We start from the raw sequence: 26868 nt of genomic DNA, 5'->3' as shown, positions 1-26868 counted from the left end.
CCTTTCTGTGCAACAAAAAATATTTGAACAGGGATTCATTCAGATTGACTTACCTGTAGTTTTACCTTCATGTTGTCTACAGTCACCACCTTGTTCTGAGGAGATGAGACAAGAGGGGCGATTGATTGATTACATTCACTCACTCACTCACTCACTCACTCACTCACTCACTCACTCACTCACTCACTCTCTCACTCTCTCACTCTCTCACTCTCTCACTCTCTCACTCACTCACCGTGAAGCAGATGCCAACAGTAGCAGAGAAGGATCCCGGGATGAACTTGCCCTGGTCAAACTGGACCAGAAGAGATGTCTTACCCACTCCACTATCCCCCACCAGGATAGTCTGCCAACAACACACACAACAAGACAATAATCTGCGTGTGTGTGTGTATTTGTGTGTGCAAACATGAGTGAGAACGTGTGTGCATGTATCTATATGTGCATCAATGAGTGCAACAGTGCCCATTCATATCATGTTTGTGTGTGTGTCAGCCTGTGCATGACTGTATGTATGTGCAGCATGTGGATATGTTTACACAGCACAGAGTCTCTCTTATCTTCCTACAAGGGTGAGAAGATTACCTTGGAAAACTGAGATCAATAGATTTTTGATGACTCACAAACTGAACGGGCTTAGGTGAATCAATGATCTCTTCCTGCAGACACAGCTAAGTATCTTACTCAACACAGACACACAGGATTACAGACTGTAGCTGAGTGTAGAAGCATTGAAGTAGATTCAGAAAGCTCTGACTCAACTTTGAGAGAGTGTCTTTGAACTCGGCTTCCATGGGATGTAAGACGCACACAGACAGACTGACACACAGACAGACATGTAGAAATTAAATGTAAAGCTGTGAGGAAAATTAGGCTTTTTAAAATGTATTTTGACAGACGGCTCTATGAGATAAGGAAATTGGGACGGGAGATGCGAATAGAAATATAACAATACTGGGATTGGCTATTTGAGCTGCAATTTCAAATCGGTTATTTGGGTTATTTCAGCTTGGCTATTAACAAATGAAACTATTATTAAGTGAATGTATTCTGGTAACATCTATATGTAATAAAACTGCATGCAGTATGTACAATTTATACAGCGGATAAATGATAAATACCATTATGAGGACTTTAAATTAAGTATACTCATCGGGCTCCCGAGAGGCGCAGGGGTCTAAGGCACTGCATCTCAGTGCAAGAGGTGTCACTACAGTCCTTGGTTTGAATCCAGGCTGTATCACATCTGGCTGTGATTGGGAGTCCCATAGGGTGGTGTACAATTGGCACAGCGTCATCTGGGTTTGGCCGGAGTAGGCCATCATTGTAAATAACAATTTGTTTTTAAATGACTTTCCTAGTTAAATAAAGGTTCAATTAAAAAACAACTGGATTAAACTCAACATTGATCACTATTCTGGATAAACTAAAATGGTCACTAGCCAGATTAGAAGTCTAACACACTCATTCACAATTATAGGTGCATGGTATATCTGTATCATTTACCTGATAGTGGCTTTCAACTGGTGTGCATTGAGGAACTCTCAGGTGTGACGTAAAACATTCCCTAATCTTTATTATTTTATTGAACAATCACTTATAAACGTGCCCTGTGGAAAGCAATGGAATTTTGACTTGGGAGCACCAGTTCCGCCCAGATAATACATTGAATAGCACATGGTTACATTACATCGGTATCAATGTTTCAAGTCCAGTGCGCTAAGGCTGTTGTTACATCTGTATCATTTGAGGGGTGCACATCACCAGCAAAGTAGTTTGTATAATTTGAGGGGTGCACATCACCAGCAAAGTAGTTTGTATAATTTGAGGGGTGCACATCACCAGCAAAGTAGTTTATATAATTTGAGGGGTGCACATCACCAGCAAAGTAGTTTGTATAATTTTACTTTGCCTGTACAAACCATTAGCTTAGGCAAGTCTGATAAGGCTTGTACCACAGCCTCTGCCATAGGAACAAACAAACAGAGCATGGCTTTGTGTCCGTGTTTGCATCTTTACAATGCAGAAAACTACCGGTACTCGTCTCTGGCCCAAACCATTCAAATCTTAAGATCTAAAGTGCTAAAACATTTGTTTTCCTAACTAACTGGTCTCAGAGCATTTCGTATTATTCTGTGTGTAAATCCAAGACATCCCATTAAATGGACTGTCATGGATTTACGCACAGAATAATATGAAATGCTCTGAGACCAGTTTGTTTTTCTAGAAAAAAAAATGTTTTAGCTCTTTAGGTATTTGGTGATGGATTACCATCACCTAATTTGCATGATATGTTCCGAATTACAATTCGTATTATAGGTATGTTCCCGAATTTGTAAAATGTACAATATGTTACGAATTTACAAAATGTACAATGTTACAAATTTGAAAAACGTATGATATGTTAAGAATTCTAGCTAGGGGGCTAACGTTAGCTACGTGAGGGGTTGGGGTTAAGATTAGGGTTTAGTTTAGGAGTTAGATTAAAGGGTTAAGATTGAGAAAATTAAAGTCATTGTTATAAAAACTTAGGACACTAAAGAGGCCTTTCTACTGACTCTGAAAAACACCAAAAGAAAGATGCCCAGGGTCCCTGCTCATCTGCGTAAATGTGCCTTAGGCATGCTGCAAGGAGGCATGAGGACTGCAGATGTGGCCAGGGCAATAAATTGCAATGTCCTTACTGTGAGACGCCTAAGACAGCGCTACATGGAGACAAGAGGGAGAGCTGATCGTCCTCGCAGTGGCAGACCACGTGTAACAACACCTGCACAGGATCGGTACATCCAAACATCACACCTGCAGGACAGGTACAGGATGGCAACAACAACTGCTCGAGTCACACCAGGAACGCACAATCCCTCCATCAGTGCTCAGACTGTCCGCAATAGGCTGAGAGAGCCTTGAGGTTGGGGTTAGTCATTATTTAGGGTTGCAAAGCTACCGGTAATTACCAAAGTTGCTGGAATGTTTAATAATTTTGGTAATTAACAGAAAATCTATAGCAATCTATTGTAACTTTGGCAGTGCTGTAAAGTATTGGGGTATCTGTACTTTACTTTACTATTTATATTTTTGACAACTTTTACTTCACTACATTCCTAAAGAAAATCATGTACTTTTTACTCCATACATTTTCGCTGACACCCAAAAGTACTCATTACATGTTGAATGCGCAGCAGGTCAGGAAAATGGTCCAATCCCTGATGCCTCTGATCTGGCAGACTCACTAAACACAAATGCATCGCTTGCAAATTATGTCTGAGTGTTGGAGTGTACCCCTGGTTATCTGTACATTTTCAAAACAAGAAAATGGTGCTGTCTGCTTTGCTTAATATATGGAATACTTTTATATATGGATAATATATAATATATAATATAATATATGGAATACTTTTACTTTTGATACTTAAGTATATTTTAGCAATTACATTTACTTTTGATACTTAATATATTTAGAACAAAATACTTTTAGACTTTTACTCAAGTAAGATTTTACTGGGTGACTTTCACTTTTACTTGAGTAACTTTCTATTACGGTATCTATACTTTTACTCGAGTAGGTTGAGGGCAGTAGTGGTACTACTAGTTCCTTGGTGTCCACATCACCAACAAACTAGAACGGTCCAAACACACCAAGACAGTCATATGCTTGATGGTTTTGCAACTGCACTTGAAGAAACTTTAAAAGTTCTTGAAATGTTCCGCATTGACTGACCTTTGTGTCTTAAAGTAATGATGGACTGTATTTTCCCTTTGCTTATTTGAGCTGTTCTTGCTATAATATGGACTTGGTCTTTTACCAAATAGGGCTATCTTCTGTACACCAACCCTACCTTGTCACAACACAATTGATTGGCGCAAATGCATTAAGAAGGAAAGAAATTCCACGAACTTTTAACAAGGCACACCTGTTAATTGAAATGCATTCCAGGTGACTACATCATGAAGCTGGTTTAGAGAATGTCAAGAGTGTGCAAAGCTCTCATCAAGGCAAAGGGTGGCTACTTTGAAGAATCTCAAATATGAAATAACATTTGTTTAACACTTTTTTGGTTACTACATGATTTCATATGTGTTATTTCATAGTTTTGATTTCTTCACTATTATTCTACAATTGAATGAGTAGATATGTCCAAACTTTTGACTGGTACTGTATATTTAATGCTGAAACCTTCATATTAAACACCAATGATATTCACTAAGTTGATGGTTTATATTTATATTTTACAGCTTCGTAACTTAATATTTTTAATTTTTTAATTATCTTGTTTAATTATTTCATATATTTTACATGTGATAAGGCCACACAGAGGACCAGAGATACTTACAGTACAGACACCTATGATCATCTGAAGTACCCAAAAGGGCCACTAGATACATAAATCCTTGAAAGATACCAAAATTCTGGTGGTTTACTGGTAAACTAAATAATATACCCACCTCTAGTCATGTTACATCATTGAGGGGAAGCCGACGGGAAAGGAGGGAAGGAGGAGTATTGTGAGGGGAAGAAGACGCAATAAGTCTGTTGGGGATTATGAGCAAAGCTTTTCTGTGGTAACATGGGGTTTGCTGGAAATGGAGCATTATATCCCCCCGGTGACTCAGATGCAATTAGCTGGAACAGATGCAAATGTTTGGGAAATTCGTCACGGACCAGTGGAAGACACAGGAAGAGTGTGTGTGTGTGTGTGTGTGTGTGTGTGTGTGTGTGTGTGTGTGTGTGTGTGTGTGTGTGTGTGTGTGTGTCCAACACGAGGATATATCCACTCTCCAAGCACTTATGGTTCTTTATCTCTGTGGTTAATGAGGAGCTTGTTAGGAGGCTGTGAGTGTCCGCCATTAACTCACACACATACAGTGCATTCTGAAAGTATTCAGACCCCTTCCCTTTTTCCACATTTTGTTATAGCCTTATCCTAAGATTGATTACATTATATTTTATTCTCATCAATCTACACACAATACCCCATAATTACAAAGTGAAAACATGTTTTTAGACATTTTTGCACACGTATTAAAAATAAAAAACAGAAATACCTTATTTACATAAGTATTCAGACCCTTTGCTATGAGACTCAAAATTGATGTCAGGTACATCCTGTTTCCATTGATCATCCTTGAGATGTTTCTACAACTTGATTGGAGTCCACCTGTGGTAAATTCAATTGATTGGATATGATTTCAAAAGGCACAGACCTGTCCATATAAGGTCCCATAGTTGACAGTGCATGTCAGAGCACAAACCAAGCCATGAGGTCGAAGGAATTGTCCGTAAAGCTCCGAGACAGAATTGTGTTGAGGCACAGATCTGGGGAATGATACCAAAACCATTCTGCTGCACAATGGCCTCCATCATTCTTAAATGGAAGAAGTTTGGAACCACCAAGAATCTTCCTAGACCTGGTCGCCCATCCAAACTGAGCAATCGGGGGAGAAAGGCCTTGGTCGGGGAGGTGACCAAGAACCCAATGGTCACTCTGACAGAGCTCCAGAGTTCCTCTATGGTGATGGGAGAACCTTCCAGAAGAACAACCATCTCTGCAGCACTCCACCAATCAGGCCTTTATGGTAGAGAGGCCAGATGGAAGCCACTCCTCAGTAAAAGGCACATGACAGCCTGCTTGGAGTTTGCCAAAAGGCACCTGAAGGACTGTCAGACCATCAGAAACAAGATTCTCTGGTCTGATGAAACCAAGATTGAACTCCTTGGCCTGATTGCCAAGCATCACGTCAAGAGGAAACCTGGCACCATCCCTACGGTGAAGCATGGTGGTGGCAGCATCATGCTGTGGGTATGTTTTTCAGAAGCAGGGACTGGGAGACCAGTCAGGATCGAGGGAAAGAGGAATGGAGCAAAGTATAGAGAGATTCTTGATGAAAACCTGCTCCAGAGCGCTCAGACTGGGGGTGCGACGATTCACCTTCCAACAGGACATGACCCTAAGCACAGGGCCAATACAACGCAAGAGTGGCTTTGGGACAAGTCTCTGAATGTCCTTGAGCAGCCCAGCCAGAGCCCGGACTTGAACCCGATCTAAATATCTCTGGAGTGTCCTGAAAATAGCTGTTCAGCGACCTTCCCCATCCAACCTGACAGAGCTTGAGAGGATCTGCAGAGAAGAATGGGAAAAACTCCCCAAATACAGGTCTGCCAAGATTGTAGCGTCACACCCAAGAAGACTCGAGGCTGTAATCGCAAACAAAGATGCTTCAACAAAGTACTGAATAAAGGGTCTGAATACTTTAAGTAAATTTGATATTTCATTTTTTATTTATTTTTTATTTTCAAACATTTCTAAAAACCTGTTTTTGCTTTGTCATTATGTGGTATTGTGTGTAGATTGATGAGAAAAACATATATTTCATCAATTTTAGAATAAGGCTGTAAAGTAACAAAATGTGGAAAAAGTCAAGGGGTCTAAATAGTTTCCAAATGCACTGTATACATACACACACACACATATTCCCTAAGTGTCCTGTCTGTGGCCTGAGTTGTCATCACCCACCCCGTTGTCTTACATCAGAGAACATGATTCCTTCTGCACTGATAGGCTAGGTGGAATATTCTCTATATGGCCAATACCAACCCAGTCAGATCGCCGCAAGTACACAGGGGGTAAGGGCTGTAAGGTTGGTTGGGAATTGGTCAATCCTGTCAAATATGCAGTGGACCTTTACTGTATGCACAGATCTGGAAGTAGGTGATGAGTCAGTGTAACGGATGAGAAACGGCTAGCTTAGTTAGCGGTGCGCGCTAAATAGCGTTTCAATCGGTGACGTCACTTGCTCTGAGACCTTGAAGTAGTAGTTCCCCTTGCTCTGCTCTGCCTTTTGTGGAGCGATGGGTAACGATGCTTCGAGGGTGACTGTTGTTGATGTGTGCAGAGGGTCCCTGGTTCGCGCCCGGGTGTATGGGCGAGGGGACGGGGTAAACTTATACTGTTACATCAGTGTGAAGGCTGAGTCACAGAGAGGGTTAAAACACAGATGTCTTTATGGAGCAGGTTGTTGTACTGAAACGTATTACTTCTGCCTCCAAGTAAAACAGAAAGTTCAGACCTGTGTGTGTGTGTGTGTGTGTGTGTGTGTGTGTGTGTGTGTGTCCGTCCTATGGGGCTTGTAGAGAGTGCTGTCAATAAGGTAATTCAGACTAATTAGAAAGCTATAGGACCATTACTACAGAAGGGACTGACCACTACAATCCTTCTTTAGCATTGTGTAGAGAGATCTAAAACACACTGATGACTCCAAGTCTACAGTCATTCAGCCATTGGCTTGTACTACAAACCTTTTTATCAATGGGCTCCTTCCCTGCCCCTGATTTCAGAGAGAAATGAAAGCAGTGCAGTGGTGCCCTACTCTGACCTATATACAGTACTAATGGAGCGGCACAACAGTGAAAAGAACTAGGCCAGTCCAGACGACTGATAAAATATAATGAAATGTAAGCCAGGTCTATCCCAAGAGAAACAAACTTAATTGATGCAACTGCAGCAGCCAATTCAACTGGATTGAACTGTAGTCTTTGCAAACTGCATATTTAAGTAAAGTGAACTGCAGTACTTTCAAAGCTGTCAACCTGGGCTTAGGTGTAGAAGTAACATAGTATATGTAAATCCGGGAACTCCAATTAGTATGATATGTTAGGTTCTGTATGGTATGTATTAATTTGTGGATGTCCTTCATCCATTTCGTATGATATGTTATGAATTACTATAAGTATGATATGTAACGAATTGCAATTCGTACAATATGTTACGAATTGCAATTTGTACATGTTATACATTTGCTAAACGTATGATATGCTACGAATTCCAATTTGATGTAGCTAATGTTAGCTAGGTGGCTAACGTTAGCTAGGTGGTTAACGTTAGCTAGGTGGCTAACGTTAGCTAGATGGCTAACGTTAGCTAGATGGCTAACGTTAGCTAGATGGCTAACGTTAGCTAGATGGCTAACGTTAGCTAGATGGCTAACGTTAGCTAGGCTAGGGGTTAGGGGTTAAGGTTAGGAGTTAGGTCAAAGGGCAAACGTCAGGGTTAGGGCAGCATTTTCCAAACTTGGTCCTCGGGACCCAAAATGGTGCATGTTTTGGTATTTGCCTTAACACTACAAAGCTTGATGATTAGTTGATTATTTTAATCAGGTGTGTAGTGCTAGGGCAAAAACCAAAATGTGCACCCTGTGGAATCCCAAGGCCCTGGGTTAGGGAAAGGGTTCATTAACATGCTAAGTAGTTGCAAAGTTGTTAAAAAATTGTAAGTAGTTACAAAGATCCTAATTTGCTAAAATGCTAAAGTTGTCTGTGATGAGATTCAAACATGAAAAGTTTGGACAGGGTGACCACATGTCTCGGATTGTGCGGAACAGTCACGCATTTTGGTCCTTTGTCCCGCAGCTAAACAATCCTATATCATAAGGATGTGGTAGCCATGGTGATGTTAAACACTTCTCCAATTGTTATTGAGATCTGATATTCTGCACAAGACACAAGGTCAATGTCATAGGCCTATCGTCAACCAATCATATTTCTCAAATCCTTTCAGCCTAAATAGTCCCCCAGAGTGGACACATAATAATACCATCATCATAATCATAACCACCGTCATAATACCCACAAAACCTAGCGGTCAAACACAGAAATGGTTCCAATAGTTTTTTCACCATTCACTTCTCACATAGGTAATTTTACAAACACTTCAAATTAAGTGTGTATTTGGTGTAGGCTTACCTTGGCGTGACATTTTGATAACCGTGTAATTCTTTCTCGGACTAGGGGAGTTATATCAATATATTCGCCTCAATTACCTAAAACAAATGCTAAATCCTAAATAAACTCAGCAAAAAAAGAAACGTCCTCTCACTGTCAACTGCGTTTATTTCCAGAAAACTTAACATGTGTAAATATTTGTATGAACATAAGATTCAACAACTGAGACATAAACTGAACAAATCCACAGACATGTGACTAACAGAAATTGAAAAATGTGTCCCTGAACAAAGGGGGTCAAAATCAAAAGTAACAGTCAGTATCTGGTGTGGCCACCAGCTGCATTAAATACTGCAGTGCATCTCCTCCTCATGGACTGATTTACCAGTTGCTGCTGTGAGGTGGTACCCCACTTCCCCACCAAGGCACCTCCTAGCCCTACGCACACAATGAACAGTATGGCTGCTGGCATTGTCATGCTGGAGGGTCATGTCAGGATGAGCCTGCAGGAAGGGTACCACATGAGGGAGGAGGATGTCTTCCCTGTAACACACAGCTTTGAGATTGCCTGCAATGACAACAAGCTCAGTCCGATGATGCTGTGACACACCTTCCCCAGACCGTGACGGACCCTCCACCTCCAAATTGATTCCGCTCCAGAGTGCAGGCCTCAGTGTAACGCTCATTCCTTCGACGATAAACGCAAATCTGACCATCATCCCTGGTGAGACAAAACCGCTACTCGTCAGTGAAGAGCACTTTTTCCAGTCCTGCCCGGTCCAGCGTCAGTGGGTTCGTGACCATAGGCAACGTTGTTGCCAGTGATGTCTGGTGAGGACCTGCCTTACAACAGGCCTACAAGCCCTCAGTCCAGCCTCTCTCAGCCTATTGCGGACAGTCTGAGCACTGATGGAGGGATTGTGCGTTCCTGGTGTTGCAGTTGTTGCCATGCTGAACTTGTCCCGCAGATATTCGAATGTACCGATCCGGTGCAGGTGTTGTTACACGTGGTCTGCCACTGCTAGGACGATCAGCTGTCCGTCCTGTCTCCCTGTAGCGCTGTCTTAGGCGTCTCACAGTACGGACATTGCAATTTATTGCCCTGGCCACATCTGCAGTCCTCATGACTCCTTGCAGCATGCCTAAGGCATGTTCACGCAGATGAGCAAGGACCCTGGGCATCTTTTCTTTTGGTGTTTTTCAGAGTCAGTAGAAAGGCCTCTTTAGTGTCCTAAGTTTTCATAACTGTGACCTTAATTGCCTACCGTCTGTAAGCTGTTAGTGTCTTAACGACCGTTCCACAGGTGCATGTTCATTAATTGTTTATGGTTCATTGAACAAGCATGGGAAACAGTGTTTAAACCCTTTACAATGAAGATCTGTGAAGTTATTTGGATTTTTACTAATTATCTTTGAAAGACAGGGTCCTGGAAAAGGGACGTTTCTTTTTTTGCTGAGTTTAGCAACAGAGAAGACCTCAGCAAAACTACAAATCCTGCAGGAAGCTCCTGCATTTCACCAGCGCGATAAAAGTCCTGTGCCCAATCCATGATGAATCCATGTGCTGTATTCAAATTAATTGAATAAAGTGTTGAACTTCTTCCATCTGGTTTCTCTGTCTTAGCTAGTCACAGACTACACTTTAGCTAGCAAGTTAGCAAAGCAATAGATTTAAAAAAATATTTTGTTTTACTTAGTCTAGATAATTGTTTGTTCAGTATGTCAACTTTAGTGTCAAGTTCAGACCTTATGATATTTTTCAAGAATGTAAATAAGAGCTATTAAAAGGGGAGAAGACCACTATAAGTATGGCGATGTGGAGAAGTGCAGCTATAGTGAGGGGAAACTTACCGGTTTGGTCAGGACCAGCATGAGGGATAAAGTTTATCCTGTGTCTACAAGGAAAGAGATACCTAATCAATGATATAATAATTTACTAAATTACCCCGGATACCAGACTCAGATGAGTGATAACTCAGTTCTAGAATGTTGTCATTCATGAAAATGATTCTAAAAATCTATTGACATTCAGAATGATTGACATTGTTAAGACATCCATCCTGTATTGTAGTCACATGACCAGAGACAAATCTTCAAAGGCACAGTATTTATTTATTCAGAGTGGCACATGCATTCACACTGTCTTGATTTATAGGATCTTTCAAACTGTATGAGTGATATGTCAAGTGATAAAATCCCAAGTTATCAATTAAAAGTTTATGGAAAAACTGCACTTGTCCTCATGTAAGAAATTACCGTTAATTAAATATTCTACAACTTTAATGTCATCAATAAAATGAAACTTTATTTATATAGCACATTTCTTACAACAAATGTATTTCGAGGTGTTCAAAGTCATGTATTGAATGGCATGTGGCACTTAACATCCTTCCTCTTGGCAGGTCTCTATAGGTGACCAAGGGATTATCTCTACCACATGCAAATGCCCCCATGGAGCTCATAAGTGTAGCAAAACAGCTGCATTGGCTATTTTTGCAGTTCACAATATCGGCTGTACGGATGTGGAATGCGAGTGGAGGAAGCCAGCCGTGCCCAACCAGGTGCAGTCAGTTGAGGACCTGCAGCCGGCCGAAAAGTACAAGCTAAGGAACCGTCTCCGGGGCAGGTTTAGTGAAATGGCATGTCTCCTTGAACCTGAGCCAGAACAACCGCTACCCTCCCTGTCACCCTTGTCTGTACTGGACGTTGTTTTAAAAAAGGGCACCTGGGGCATGCAGGCATCCTGGCTGGCATGGCACTGTCGGTGGAGCTGCAGGAGGCTCTACGGCAGGCAACTGTAGGACAGCGCACCAAACCAAACTGGTACACCATAAGGAGAGGGAGGTTGGCTGCCAGTTACTCCATCGCTGCTAAAAAGAGTCCTCAGATCACAGTCATTGGATGGGGTGTTGTCTGTAAAGTGGGGTACAGATAATGAATAGGGGGGCATCAAGGCATTCAAAATGGCTACAGGGATGGATGTGCAGGAGTCAGGGTTTTTGGTCACAGGGTCTGGGATCCTGGGTGTCTCACCGGATGGTTCTAAGGATTTCTATATCCAGGAGGAGGGAGGGTCTTACCGCCTACATGGAGACCATCTTTACTGGCACGAGGTCGAAGGGAAGCTCCACATCACTGGAAGGGACACTTGCTTCTTCGTTTTGTGGACCACCAAAGCTTCCATCACCATCCAGCGTGACGACCTCTGGCAGACTCGTATTGCTGGACTAGAGGAGTTCTTCAAGGACCACATGTATCCAAAGTTGGCACTGCAACAGTGAACATTTGTAAATATCTTGTAAATAGTTTTAGCACACAAATATGTTTTTGAGGTTTTATTCCAATCCAATGGTCCAAAAATATTCCACATTGTTCAGACACACACACTAGGCTCCTCCCAGAATAGGTTATATTTTATCAGTACAGTCAATGACCATCCTGCAGTTTCTGCTGGACCCCTGAAAAGACGCAGGCAAGCACGTTTGGTTCTTCTCCCGACTTGGAACAGTCTTCATGATCATAATGAAAAAAAGCTTGTGAGTCACGTGAATTAAACTGATGGTAACATTGCTGACAGTGCTTGCACTACAACGGAATAATTGAGCCAGGTGCAAGTTGGTGTAGCTGTGACACAACTTCATAAGCGCCATAAACACTTGATCCTCAAATGACAGCACCTTAACCCTCCACTTGGCAAAGTAGATAACGCAGTCCTTGCAACGTTCAAAGTATTCAACAACGATGTTGAACATGCCTTTGTCTGGAAGTTCTGTTTCCACCCTAAGTATTTTATCAGACAGCTGTGATGCTGAATACCGGTTGCAGGTATACAGCTGATTCTCCTGTAGAACCTTCAACTGTGCTAATGTTTCCTCAGGATGTACCTCAGTGAGAGCATTCTGCAACTGTGCAGACAGCAGTCTCCTACATTATTCAGCGGCCGAGGGGCCTGGAACTTCATTGTCTGCTATGGTGGATGTGTCTGGATGTTCCTCTTCTGGCACGGTGGATGAGCTACCTTTTCTGTAAAACACAGGGCCTCTTCACTTTCCCAACTGAAAATGGCAGCTGCAGACCCAAGTGTTATCACTGGGTTTCCAGTCTGCAAGTCTGAAAGACAAACAAAAGTTACTTTTACTAGCTGGATAGATTGATTTCTAAAATGGTAACATTTATATTTAAATACCATAACCAACAGACTTCTCAAAAGAAAGGGACTGAAAGGGACTTCTCAAAAGAAAGCGTCTGAAAGGGACTGACATGCAGGGATGGAATATAAGGATTTTTGGCATTGGCCAGCAGACCACGATTTTTACTAGCCCGGGTAACATTTAGGTCCAAAATCTGTGGCATACGATGTTTGTAAAGGCAAAATTTCACTGCTGTGTCAGGCTAGTTTGGCACATTTTCTACTATCCATTTCACTTCTGTGTCAGGCTAGTTTGGCACATTGTCTACTGGGCCAGTTTGAAAAGTACTAGCCTCGGGATAGCTTAATTTACATCCCTGTTAACATGTCTAACTTACTTCACAGGATTTTTTGAATAGTCAAGAACAACAGATGCACTCGTGGAACAAAACCGTTTCTGTGTTTTGTATGGGAAAACATTGAGCCCACAAGTCCTATGTAAGGTAGCTAGCCAGCTAGCTAACTTTAGCTAATGTCGCTAACTAGCCAACTAAGATGCCTAACGAGCTGGCCCACCAGCTGATATTTAGCTAGCTAGCTAGTTAACATTAGCTCACTGTTCGTGTAGTCAGACTTTTCTAAGTGGTGACATGCTAGTTAATCAACTATCCTTGCCATGGTGATGGCCTAACGTTACCTGGCAAGTCTGACAACACAAACGATGAGTTAACATTAACTAGCTAGCTAAATATCCCTTCCTTCGTGGGCTAATGTGAAAAACTATGACTACACAAACTGTGAGCCAACATTATCTAGCTGGCTAGCTCACTAAATACTTGTCAATAAAAAGGTCAACACAGTCATTATACCAGCTAATGCTGGTTTTATTTTTACTTGTAAGGAAGGTAATGTGCGTTGTACACGTAACTACAGTCAGTGGTTATCTAGCAAATTTTCATAAGCACCTAGCTAACTACAGATCTTTGACCAAACCAAAATAGCTTATTAGAAGCTAGCAAACAGGGCTTACCTTATCACATGGCTCCAGCGATGCCTCTCTCTTACAGAGGTCGGAAAATGATAAAATACACATGCATGCTTATCGGAGTAGTGGTTACAATCCGGAGTCGTGGTTACATAGCACAGAACCACCCTTGCTTCTGATCGACGGAAAGACCTAAGGTTAGCTAGTTAGCTACAAAGGCCAGGGTAATTTGAACTATTCTAGTAATAAAACATGCTAAGGTAGGTTATTTGAAAGATGCTAAACAGTAATGCACATGATAAATACACAATATCAATTATTTAAACAAGAAACTACAAAAAGACTATAATATCTACCAGTTATTATATTTGACTTTACTTGTAGGTTCCTTACTAACGTAAACTCACCCCATTCCGTACAAATGTGTGCAACTGCAACATTCAAATGAGGCTACAAAGGAAACTAATGGGACTGTAGCGACTGTGTTGACTTCAAAATCGTGGGTGTGAACTACGTTTCTATTCAAGCGTTGATCGACATGGTTGAAAAAACTGACCCTCCGTTACATCGTGATGTGTCATGCCGTAACGTACAGCACGCATAAAGCAACTATTTCTGTCTTACAATCTCTCTCCACCAGGTGTAGCACTTCTCTCATCGTTTAAAAACAAGAAATGGACAGTGACGGGGGTAAGGGGGGATACCTAGTCATTTTTTTGCATCATCACTGCAAGCGATCATCATTCTCAAAGCCGCTGTTTACTTCTGAAGATCACTTTAGCACCGCCCTAAAAACCCGATTCAAATGCGACATAAACCTTCAAATAGGTATGTAATGACACATTATATAAACTCTTTACAGTGTTTTATTTTATTTACATTTTAGAGGCAATAAGGTGATAAGTTGGACAGATCAAGTGAAAAAAAGCTATTTTCCCACACAATATCTCTCCTTCTCACTATCACGCATCAGTTTCGCTTCCCCACCCGCCATTTTTAAAAAGACCCGATGGGGCTGATTGCATTCTTGAATCATACAGAAACGGGCAGCGTGGGGGTCATGTAATTGATTCTGTTGGAAAGGGGAGAAATTGTGCTTTACCATGGTATTGACATTACAGTTGATCTGGAAGTATTATGTTTTTGGGGCGCTAAAATAAGGTCAATTGTACGGACCAGGGCGATGTACAAAAGTGAGTGAGTTTACGTTACTTGATCCTGAGATTTAGCATGGAGAAATGTTTAGGTTTTCCCTCCCTGCAACACTGCCTTGATTGATGACTTCAAAGCTTGCAACAGGATCTGTAGTTCTGTATGATAGCCACATTAGAGGCTAAAAAGCATTTCATTTTTGAGGGGTTATTACAGGCAAATATATTGGTAAAAGTGACCTTGTCCGAGAGAGATTTACGTGGTTATCAAAACATCAAGACAGGGTAAGCCTACACGAAACACAGACCTTATATGAAGTCATTATAAAATCCCCCATGGAAAAATGAACGGTGGAAAAACTATTGGAACCATTTCCTTGTTTAACTGCTAGGTTTTATAGGTATTATGACTCATACTGTGGTACTCAATTTCAGCCAGAGAGGAAGAGAGAGGCCCAACTCGGAGGAAAATATGCTTCCCTTAAGCAGGTGGTGTTTTTTCGTTGTTTTGTGCCTATCTCTGACCTTTTTAACCTGTCTCTCCTTTCTGGGGAGGTTCCCATTGCTTGGAAGGCAGCTTTGGTTTCTCCTTTATTTAAAAGGGGAGATCAAGGCTAAAGTTGCCCACAAAGCAAGGAGTTTTTTAATGGCGGTCAATGAGAGAGTGTTGAATTTGGAGAACAAAAAAATGTATGACTTATTTGCTACGTGAGGTTTAGATGACTAGACAGCCCACAGTGCCACTTTGTGGACAACGACTCCCATTGTTAGGGCGGAGAGACATGTAACTTGTCAGTATATCCATAACCGTTGTTCCAGCTATACTTGAAGAGGACAGTAGGCCTAACTACTTACAAAAATGGTGTTTAAAAAATATATAAAATATTGGCACACACACCAGATTAGTGCAGTGAAACGTGTTGTTCTGACGAAGAGCTACAAAAGCAGGTAAATATCCATGTTAGACTGAAAGATATAAAGTCATTTCGTCAAACTTGGGAGGTCTCTGTGCTCATTAGTTGCTTGTTCAACATATTGAATATGTTACGTCTAGTCTATGAGACCAGGCTGAAGCTGTGGACTCAGCACGAAGGCTGGTTAGTTAATGTGAGGTTATTTGGACAGGGTATGAGCTGGTACTGGCAGCGAACCGAAACACTTCGGGGACGGGGAGGGCACAGTACAGGTGTTTGCTTTGGTTTGGAAACATCGTCATACACTCTCTCCTGCTGCGATGGTCAGTGGGCTATTATCCAACTGCTATCCAGCGTTTCAGTACCATGGAAAGCCCAATGACAATTCAAAGTGCTATTCCACCAGGTCAAGACAACTGTTATTTAGATGTGGCATCAAAGAGCTGAACCATTACGAGTTCTATCTTAACGTGACTGAAATCAATAAGAGATAACCGAGTGTATAGCCTCGTCTTATGAGAAAATCAACAAGTAACAGAGTTTTATATTATTTAGACATTAATCCAATCATCCTCCTACCTTGTGCATTAATTCTTCGTCGTATGAAAGAGCTGGTGGGGCAGACGGTGAATGGTTCTCCTCCCCTTCCGTAGATCCATAGGCGCTATCGGGGTGGATCTCCGGGTATGCCGTGGTGTAGTGCGCAGATATCGGTTCCATGGACTCCATCGTCTCCATCCTCTCGAAGCGCTCAAGGCAGACCAGGATACAATGCCAAAATCAATGATGCCCCCTTAGAAAATTTGCCAGATATTTCCTGACAACTATCTATTTCTCTCTCCCTTTGTCTCTCTCCTTCCTACTTTTCTTTGTGTGAAACCACGAAACCCCCAACACGAATACCAGGCATGTTGCCCACAGCTTTTCTCTGTAATGACTTACATGTAAGATATGTAGGAGGCTGACTGTACCATACAGCTACAGCCAGCACCACACACAACGTGACAGTGTATCAACGTCAGAGCGAATCGTGTTCAGCACCACGGATAGTTCTGAATGAGGAGGAGGGGAGTGGGAGGAGGGGGTTGGGGAATGGTCAGTGCTAACAGGGATCCTTGGGACGTCCCCACCCTAAAACCCTAACTCCTACCCTTACTATAACCCTAACCTTAACCATTTCACATTTCAACTTCAATTGTTGTAGGATCCCGAATAACACGAACGGCTGGGGGATTCCTCCTGAGCGCATCATGGAGCTGAGCTAGATAATTCATTCATCTCCTTAATTTGTAGATAGATTAAATATATTTATTTTGAGAAGATATATAATCTTTCTGATGTGATAATAGCACATTTTAATGAGCCTGTCAACTCAGAGTCGGTAGTTTCAGGGAGGGGAAGTCAGAGAATCCCATCGCATGTTTACTGAATGAATTAAGATGCATAGATCCGTCGGCTATGAATTAATGAAGCTTTCTATAATTCTGGTTCCAAAGATCTGTCTGGCCTGTAGCCTACCAGTTTGCAACTGAAACAATGCTCTGATCCGTGTATCGCATGTGTCCTGTAGGCTGCTATTTTTTTCACCTAAACAGACGTGAAAGGTCTGTATCTTAGCCAAGTACGTAAATGGACCATTGAAGGGCGGGTACACGTGATGCTAGGCCCCTTCTCTCCAACTAGTGCATTCCAACTTCGGACAGACAGTAGGTGATACACTCCTGCAGCATAACTGGATTTAACAGTGTGGGGCTCTGTCCTCGAATGAAGGGGAAGATAATATCGATTTTCTTTTTCAATTGGTTTAATCTTCGCGGTTTGGACAGTAGAAGCATAATGGAGCGAAAGAAAGCCAACGTTTTTTATTTAGAACTGTCTACATAGCAGGACCTGGTTTACAAGGCTACTTATACGGACTTACTTTAGTTTAAGATGTCTTCGTCTGCAACTACAACTATTCGACCTACACTGACAGCGGATCAGATAACGGTCATCGTGGCCTCGGGTGAGTGGTGGCAGTCACATAACCTAAGCAGGCTGCTAAACTATGAACATATCATACAGCATTCAGTCTACATAAACCTTTTGCTCTTATACAGGACTGTCTAACTGTTGGTTGTTTAGGTTATGTATATTTTGCATGTGTTAGGCTGATACGTAAGCTTATTAAAGATCAGTGATACTATCAAGAGCCGTGTGCGGTTTACTTTTTCCTTCATCTTGTTCAACTGTTACCATGCACCTGCAAAAAAGATAGCTCAGATGTGCGAATGTTTTTTTACATTTTTATAAATAAATATGTAAAAGCAATCGTGCATAACCTATATGTTTACTTTAATGTCACATATGTTTTATAAAGTCTCTTCATGCCGGTCTTCTTGTTGTTTTCTTTTCTGTAGTGTCCTGCCTGGCGTTCTTCGTAGTGATTCTCATGCTCCTGGTGGTCCTGTACAGGAAAGACCTTCTCTGCCGCAGTGTGTGGAGCTACCAGGCCACCCAACACTATACAGTAAGACTATACATAGCTCAGTTGTTAGGGCATGTCACTTGCAACGCCAGGATAGTGGGTTTGATTTCCGGGACCACCCATACCAAAGATTTATGCATGCATGACTGTAAATTGCTTTGGATTAAAGCAAAATTACATATATTATAATTATATAATATGTTATGAATATGTTATAAACAGGGAAAACATGCCTAATGTATATTAAGACCCTCTCTGATAGGAGTGTGGTACTCGAGGCTAGGGAAACTTCCATAAATCATTCAATCTAATCAAAATCCCATTTTATTCATCACTTGCTTCGTAAACAACAGGTGTAGACGAACAGTGAAATGCTTACTTACAGCCCTTCCCAACAATGCATAGAGAAAGAAAATAGAGAAATAATATTATTTTATAACACAATAATAAAAGTAATAAATGCACAATGAGTAAAGATAACTTGGCTATATACACAGGGTACCAGTATCGAGTCGATGTGCAGGGGTACGAGGTAATTGGTGTGGAGATAGAAGCTGTTCAGGATCCTGTCGGTTCCAGACTTGATCAGTACCGATTACTGTGCCGTAGCAGAGAGAACAGTCTATGACTTGGGTGGCTGGGGTCTTTGACAATTTTTAAGGGCCTTCCTCTGACACCGGCGGGTATAAAGGTCCTGGATGGCAGGGAGCTCAGCTCCAGTGATGTACTGGGCTATACACAATACCCTCTGTAGTGCCTTGCAGTCGGATGCCAAGCAGTTGCCAGTTGATCATCTCCTTTGTCTTGCTGACATTGAGGGAATGGTTGTTGTTCTGGAACAACACTGCCAGGTCTCTGACCTTCTCCCTATAAGCTGTCTCATAGTCATTGGTGATTAGGCCTACCACCATTGTCGACAAAAACTTCATGATGGTGTTGGTGCCATGCAGGCCACACAGTTGTGGGTGAACAGTGAGTACAGGAGGGGACTAAGCACGCACCCCTGAGGGGCCCCCGTGTTGAGGCTCAGCATGGCAAATGTGTTGTTGCCTAGCCTCACCACCTGGGGATGGCCTGTCAGGAAGTCCAGGGTCCAGTTGTAGAGAGAGGTGTTCAGTCCCAGGGTCCTTAGCTTAGTGATGAGCTTGGAGGGCACTATGGTGTTGAACGCTGAGCTGTAGTCAATGAACAGCATTCTCACATACGCTTCAAATTAGTGGATTCAGCTATTTCAGCCACACCCGTTGCTCACAGGTGTATAAAATTGAGCACACAGCCATGCAATCTCCATAAACAAACATTAGTAGTAGAATGGCCTTACTCAGTGTCTTTCAATGTGGCACTGTCATAGGATGCCACCTTTCCAACAAGTCAATTTGTGAAACTTCTGCCCTGCTGGAGCTGCCCCAGTAAACTGTAAGTGCGGTTATTGTGAAGGTGAAATGTCTAGGAGCAACAACGGCTCAGCCGCAAAGTGGTAGGCCACACAAGCTCACAGAACGGTACCGACGAGCGCTGAAGTGCGTAGCGCATAAAAATAATCTGTCCTCGGTTGCACAGGGACTGAAGACACTTGTCACTCTCAAGCAAGGTTCAGTGTTGCTGCCTCGAAGCTAGCATAGAAGGCATTTAGTCTGGTAGACTTGTGTCACTGGGCAGCTCCCGGCTAGGTTTCCCTTTATAATCTGCAATAGTTTGCAAGCCCTGCTACATCCGATGAGCATCAGAGCCGGTGTAGTAGTATTTGATGTTAGTCCTGTATTGACGCTTTGCCTATTTGATGATTTGTCGGAGTGCGTAACGGATTTCGTATGAGCTTCCAGCTCCTTGAAAGCGGCTGCAACAAGCCGTAGCTCAGTGTGGATGTTGCCTGTAATCCATGGCTTCTGGTTGGGATATGTATGTACGGTCACTGTGGGGACAATGTCGTCAATGTATTTATTAATGAAACCGGTGACTGATGTGATAAACTCCTCAATGCTATCGGATGAATCCCGAAAAATAATCCAGTCTGCACCAGTGAAACAGTCCTGTATCTTAACATCACGTCATCGGACCACTTCCGTATTGAGTGCGCCACTGGTAGTTCCTGTTTAAGTTTTTGATTGTAAGCAGGGATAGGGAGGCTATTAGGTACGAAGGATATAATTTTTCCTGCGTTAAAATCAATGGCCACTAGGCGTGTCGCCTCTGGATGAGCATTTTCTTGTTTTATTATGTCCATATGCTGCTCGTTGAGTGAGGTCTTAGTGCCCTCATCAGTTTGTGGTGGTTAATAGACAGCTATGATAAACATAGATTAAAACTCTCTTGGTAAATAGTATGGTCTACAGCTTATCATGAGGTATTCTAACTCAGGCGAGCAGAACCTCGAGACTTCCTTAATATTAGAGATCGCGCACCAGCTGTCGTTAACAAAAGAGACACACAGGTAGGGAACAGGGTGTCATTTGGGATACCGAACTCAAGTCCTTTTGTTCACCTGACGTAGAATTCCTCACAATCAAATGCCAACCATATTATCTCCCAAGAGAATTCTTGTCGGTTATTGTCATAGCCGTGTATATCCATCCGCCTGTCACGCCCTGACCATAGAGAGCTTTTATTCTCTATGTTGGTTAGGTCGGGTGTGATTTAAGGGTGGGTTATCTCGGTGAATTGTATTTCTATTCTGGCCTAGTATGGTTCCCAATCAGAGGCAGCTGTTTATCATTGTCTCTGATTGGGGATCATATTTAGGTAGCCATTTTCCCATTGAGTTTTGTGGGATCTTGTCTATGTATAGTTGCCTGAGAGCATTATATTAGCGTCATGTTTTGTTTGTTCGCGTTGTTGTTTTTGTATTGTTGCTTTTGAGCCCTACAAGGCTGTACGTTCGTTTGTTACTCTTTATTGTTTTGTTGCTGGTTCACATTTAAATAAATTATGATGAACCCAAACCACGCCGCGCCTTGGTCAACTCCTTATGACGAACGTTACACCGCCCTCAAGCCGATACCACGACGGCCCTCAAGGAACTTCACTGGACTCTATGCAAACTGGAAACCATATATCCTGAGGCTGCATTTATTGTAGCTGTGGATTTTAACAAAGCACATTTGAGAACAAGGCTACCTAAATTCTATCAGCATAATGATTGTAGCACTCATGCTGGCAAAACACTGGACCACTGGTACTCTAACTTCCGTGATGCATACAAGGCCTCTCCCCTGCCGTCCTTTCGCCAAATCTGACCTCGACGCCATTTTGCTCTTCCCTTCCTATAGGCAGAAACTCGTGACAAGGACTATTCAACGCTGGTCTGACCAATCGGATCCACACTTCAAGATTGTTTTGATCACGCGGACTGGGACATGATCCTGGTAGCCTCATAAAATAACTGATTTATACTCTGATTCGGTGAGTGTGTTTATAAGGAAGTGCATAGGAGATGATGTACCCACTGTGACTATTCAAACCTACCCTAACCAAAAACTGTGGATAGATGGCGGGATTCGCGCAAAACTGAAAGCGTGAACCACCGCATTAAACCATGGAAAGGTGACTGGGAATATGTCAGAATACAAACAGTGTAGTTATTCCCTCTGGCAAGGAAATCAACAGTGAAGAGGCGACTCCGGGATTCTGGCCTTCTAGGCAGAGTTCCTCTGTTCATTGTCTGTTCTTTTGCCCATCTTAATCTTTGATTTTTATTGGCAAGTCTGAGATATGTCTTTTTCTTTGCAACTCTGCGTAGAAGGCTAGTATCCCAGAGTCGCCTCTTCACTGTTGACGTTGAGACGGGTGTTTTTTGTGGGTACTATTTAATGAAGCTGCCAGTTGAGGACTTGTGAGGCGTACGTTTCTCCAACTGCAAACTATAATGTACTTGTCCTCTTGTTCATTTGTGCACTGGGGCACTCTTTCTATTCTGGTTACAGCCAGTTTGCGCTGTTCTGTGATGGGAGTAGTACACAGCGTTGTACGAGATCTTCAGTTTCTTGGCAATTTCTCACATGGAATAGACGTAATTTCTCAGAACAAGAATAGACTGAGTTTCAGAAGAAAATCCTTTGTCTCTGGCCATTTTGAGCCTGTAATCAAACCCACAAATGCTGATGCTCCAGATACTCAACTAGTCTAAAGAAGGCCAGTTTTATTGCTTCTTTAATCAGAACTACAGTTTTCAGCTGTGCTAACATAATTGCAAAATGGTTTTCTAATGATCAATTAGCCTTTTAAAATTATAAACTTGGATTAGCTAACACAACATGCCATTGGAACACAGGAGTGAAGGTTGCTGATAATGGGCCTCTGTACGCCTATGTAGATATTCCATAAAAAAATCAGCCGTTTCCAGCTACAATAGTCCTTTACAACATTAACAATGTCTACACTGTATTTCTGATAAATTTGATGTTTATTTTAATGGGCAAAAAACAAGAGAATTTCTAAGTGGCCCCAAACTTTTGAACGATAGTGTATATACTGTATTTTATACCATCTTGCCATCTTGTCGCTCGGTCATTGCTCATCCATATATTTATATGTATATATTCTTAATCCATGCCTTTACTTAGATTTGTGTTTATTAGGCAGTTGTTGTGTAATTGATAGATTACGTGTTAGATATTGCTGCACTGTCAGAACTAGAAGCACAAGCATTTCGCTACACTCGCAATAACATCTGCTAACCATGTGTATGTGACCAATAAAACTTGATTTTATTTGACCATGTAACTGGTCTGGTGGTATTATGAGACCATCGTCTAATCTAAGGCAATGGGGGGCCAATCTTATCAACAAAGGGATCTAATGTATGGCTGTTTTAAAATGTTTCCGTGAATAAGATTCCCTGTTTCTCTTACGATACAGACGTGAGAGAGCAAGCAGCGACAGCTCAGTAAATTAAAGGTTAATATCAATACCCCCTGCTTTTTGTATCCATATTTTTCTCCCCTATCGAGAATGCAACCACAGCTAAACTCTCCTTTGACCTTTTTGTGGTTGTATCAACAAAATTGTTTTTATTCTGTTACTATACAATCATTTGCTATTCAACCGTAGGCTACTCATCTGAGATAAGCTTTCATTCCTGTTTTTCCTTTGCATCACATGCTAGTCAGTTACATTGAAGGTCATACTCCAGCCCCATTTGCCTCCCACTGCCTTCCTTCCATTCAATTCAATATTTTTCATTGAAAACATCAACACTGTTTACTTGTTGAACCAGTATCAGTTGATTGAGAAATTATGCTGTGTTATTATGTACACAATGATGTCTCATGTTAAAATACATACCTTTCTACTACTGCTTATAGTGTATCTGTGAGACCACAACAGGGATAAAGAATTAATAAGAAATAAAGAAGGGATAAAGAAAGAGACTTTTGGATAAAACTTTAGAATTTGGCACAGGGCATTTTCCATTGTGTTCCATGCATCAGACAAGGATCAATACTGCTTTTTAAATTAGTGGAGTATATTATTTGGCTTGAAGAATTTAATCAAAGATCTATAGCCTGTTCAACCTCTGAAAAGCTGCTGCGGATATCCCCCTCTTCAAAGGGGGAGACACTCTAGACCCAAACTGCTACAGACCTATATCTATCCTACCTTGCACTTCTAAGGTCTTCGAAAGCCAAGTTAATAAACAGATCACCGACCATTTCGAATCCCACCGCACCTTCTTTGCTATGCAATCTGGTTTCCAAATTGGTCATGGGTGCACCTCAGTCACGCTCAAGGTCCTAAATGATATCAGAACCGTCATTAATAAGAGACAGTACTGTGCAGCTCTATTCATCGACCTGGCCAAGGCTTTCGACTCTGTCAATCACCACATTCTTATCGGCAGACTCAACAGCCTTGGTTCCTCAAATGACTGCCTCGCCTGGTTCACCAACTACTTCTCAGACAGAGTTCAGTGTGTCAAACCGGAGGGTCTTCTGACCTCTGGCAGTCTCTATGGGGGTGCCATAGGGTTCAATTCATGGGCTGACTCTTTTCTCTGTATACATCAATAATGTCGCTTTTGCTGCTGGGGATTCTCTGATCCACCTCTACGCAGACGACACCATTCTGTAAACTTCTGGCCCTTCTTTGGACACTGTGTTAACTAACCTCCAGACGAGCTTCAATGCCATACAACTCTCTTTCCGTGGCCTCCAACTGCTCTTAAATGCAAGTAACACTAAATGCATGCTCTTCAACCAATCGCTGCCCACACCTGCCCGCCCATCCAGCATCACTACTCTGGATGGTTCTGACTTAGAATATGTGGACAACTACAAATACCTAGGTGTCTGGTTAGACTGTAAACTCTCCTTCCAGACTCACATTAAGCATCTCAAATCCAAAAAACATCTAGAATCAGCTTCCTATTTCGCAACAAAGCATCCTTCACTCATGCTGCCAAATATACCCTCGTAAAACTGACTATCCTACCAATCCTTGACTTTGGCGATGTCACTTACAAAATAGCCTGGGCAAATTGGATGCAGTCTATCACAGTGCCATCCATTTTGTCACCAAAGCCCCATATACTACCCACCACTGCCACCTGTATGCTCTCGTTGGCTGGCCCTCGCTTCATATTTGTCGCCAAACCCACTGGCTCCAGGTCATCTATAAGTCTTTGCTAAGTAAAGCCCCGTCTTATCTCAGCTCACTGGTCACCATAGCAGCACCCATCCATAGCACACGCTTCAGCAGGTATATTTCACTGGTCACCCCCAAAGCCAATTTCTTCTTTGGCCGCCTTTCCTTCCAGTTCTCTGCTGCCAATTACTGGAACGAACTGCAAAAAATCACTGAAGCTGGAGACTTATATCTCCCTCACTAACTTTAAGCATCAGCTGTCAGAGCAGCTCACAGATCACTGAACCTGTACATAGCCCATCTGTAAATTGCCCATCAAACAACCTCATCCCCATACTGTTATTTGTTTCATTTATTTTGCTCCTTTGCACCCAAGTATCTCTACTTGCACACTCATCTTCTGCACATTTATCCCTCCAGTGTTTAATTGCTATATTGTAATTATTTAGCCACTATGGCCTATTCATTGCCTTACCTCCCTTATCCTACCTCGTTTGCACATACTATATATAGAGTTTTTCTACTGTATTATTGACTGCGTGTTTGTTATTCCATGTGTAACTCAGTGTTGTTGTTTGTGTCGCACTGCTTTGCTTCATCTTGGCCAGGTTGCAGTTGTAAATGAGAACAGGGGAGCAAGTTGCTGCAGGAGGAAATATGCTTATTGAAATTATCGATTATCGTAGATTTATCGGTGGTGACAGTGTTTCCTAGCCTCAGTGCAGTGGGCAGCTGGGAGGAGGTGCTCTTATTCTCCATGGACTTTAGTGTCCCAAAACTGCTACAGGATGCAAATTTGAAAAAGGTAGCCTTAGCTTTCCTAACTGACTGTGTATATTGGTCCCTGACTACCCTGAAAGGTTGCCTATCGCGGGGGCTATTCTATGCTAGTGCAGTACGCCACAGGATGTTTTTGTGCTGGTCAAGGGTAGTCAAGTCTGGGGTGAACGAAGGGCTATATCTGTTCTTAGTTCTACATTTTTTTGAATGGGGCATGTTTATTTAAGATGGTGAGGAAAGCACTTTTATAAAGCAACCAGGCATCCTCTACTGACAGGATGAGGTCAATATCCTTTCAGGATACCCGGGCCAGGTCGATTAGAAAGGCCTGCACGCTGAAGTGTTTTAGGGAGCGTTTGACAGTGATGGGGGGTGGTCTTTTGACCGCGGACCCATTACGGATGCAGGCAATGAGGCAGTGATCGCGGAGATCCTGGTTGAAGACAGCACAGTTGTATTTAGAAGCCAAGTTGGTCAGGATGATATCTAAGAGAGTGCCCATGGCTACGGTTTTAGGGTTGTACCTGGTAGGTTCCTTGATAATTTGTGTAAGATTGAGGGCATCTAGTTTAGATTGTAGGATGGCCGGGGTGTTAAGCATATCCCAGTTTATGTCATCTAACAGAACGAACGCTGAAGATAGATGGGGGGCAATCAATTCACATATGGTGTCCAGGGCACTGCTGGGAGCTGAGGGGGATCTATAACAAGTGGCAACGGTGAAAGACTTGTTTCTGGAAAGGTGGATTTTTAAAAGTAGAAGCTTGAATTGTTTGGGCACAGACCTGGATAGTATGACGGAACTCTGCAGGCTAACTCCGCCCCGTTACGCAGTTTTATATTGTCAGAAAATGTTGTAGTTGGGGAAGGAAATTTCAGGATTGTTGGTGAATTTAAGTGTATATAGATGTGTATAGTGTAATTGGTGTTTATAGATATGTTTTGTGTAATTGATGTGTATATAAACTCAGCAACAAACAAAAAACGTCCCATTTTCAGGACCCTGTCTTTCAGAGATAATTCGTAAAAATCCAAATAACTTCACAGATCTTCTTTGTAAAGGGTTTAAACACTGTTTCCCATGCTTGTTCAATGAACCATAAGCAATTAATGAACATGCACCTGTGGAACGGTCGTTAAGACACTA

The 26868-nt window shown here is 42.1% G+C and overlaps 1 protein-coding gene across 4 annotated transcripts in view; it reads right to left on the bottom strand.

Moving 5' to 3' along the window:
* The window catches only part of LOC110502758 (ras-related protein Rab-37), a 51940-nt gene that overhangs the window by 10926 nt on the left and 14146 nt on the right, over window positions 1-26868 (bottom strand). For 2 of the 4 annotated variants that reach the window (XR_005039189.2, XM_090217285.1), the window contains exons 1-3: window positions 16475-23763; window positions 236-346; window positions 54-95 (exon numbers count right to left, since the gene is read on the bottom strand). Coding sequence is in view for 3 of the 4 variants with exons in the window: in XM_090217285.1 (XP_090073411.1) it covers window positions 54-95; window positions 236-346; window positions 16475-16633 (312 nt within the window). In the remaining variant the exon portion in view is untranslated. Of the gene's footprint in view, window positions 1-53; window positions 96-235; window positions 347-16474; window positions 23764-26868 lie in introns of those variants that run through there. The other 2 variants (XM_036960453.2, XM_021581025.3) reach the window with 1 other exon arrangement.

Source organism: Oncorhynchus mykiss, chromosome 23 (assembly GCF_057628025.1).
Source record: "Oncorhynchus mykiss isolate SJ-2025 chromosome 23, ASM5762802v1, whole genome shotgun sequence".
Classification (NCBI taxonomy): Eukaryota; Metazoa; Chordata; class Actinopteri; order Salmoniformes; family Salmonidae; genus Oncorhynchus; species Oncorhynchus mykiss.
The sequence above is the reverse complement of the archived record's forward strand: the minus strand, read 5'-3'. Positions and strand labels throughout refer to the sequence as shown.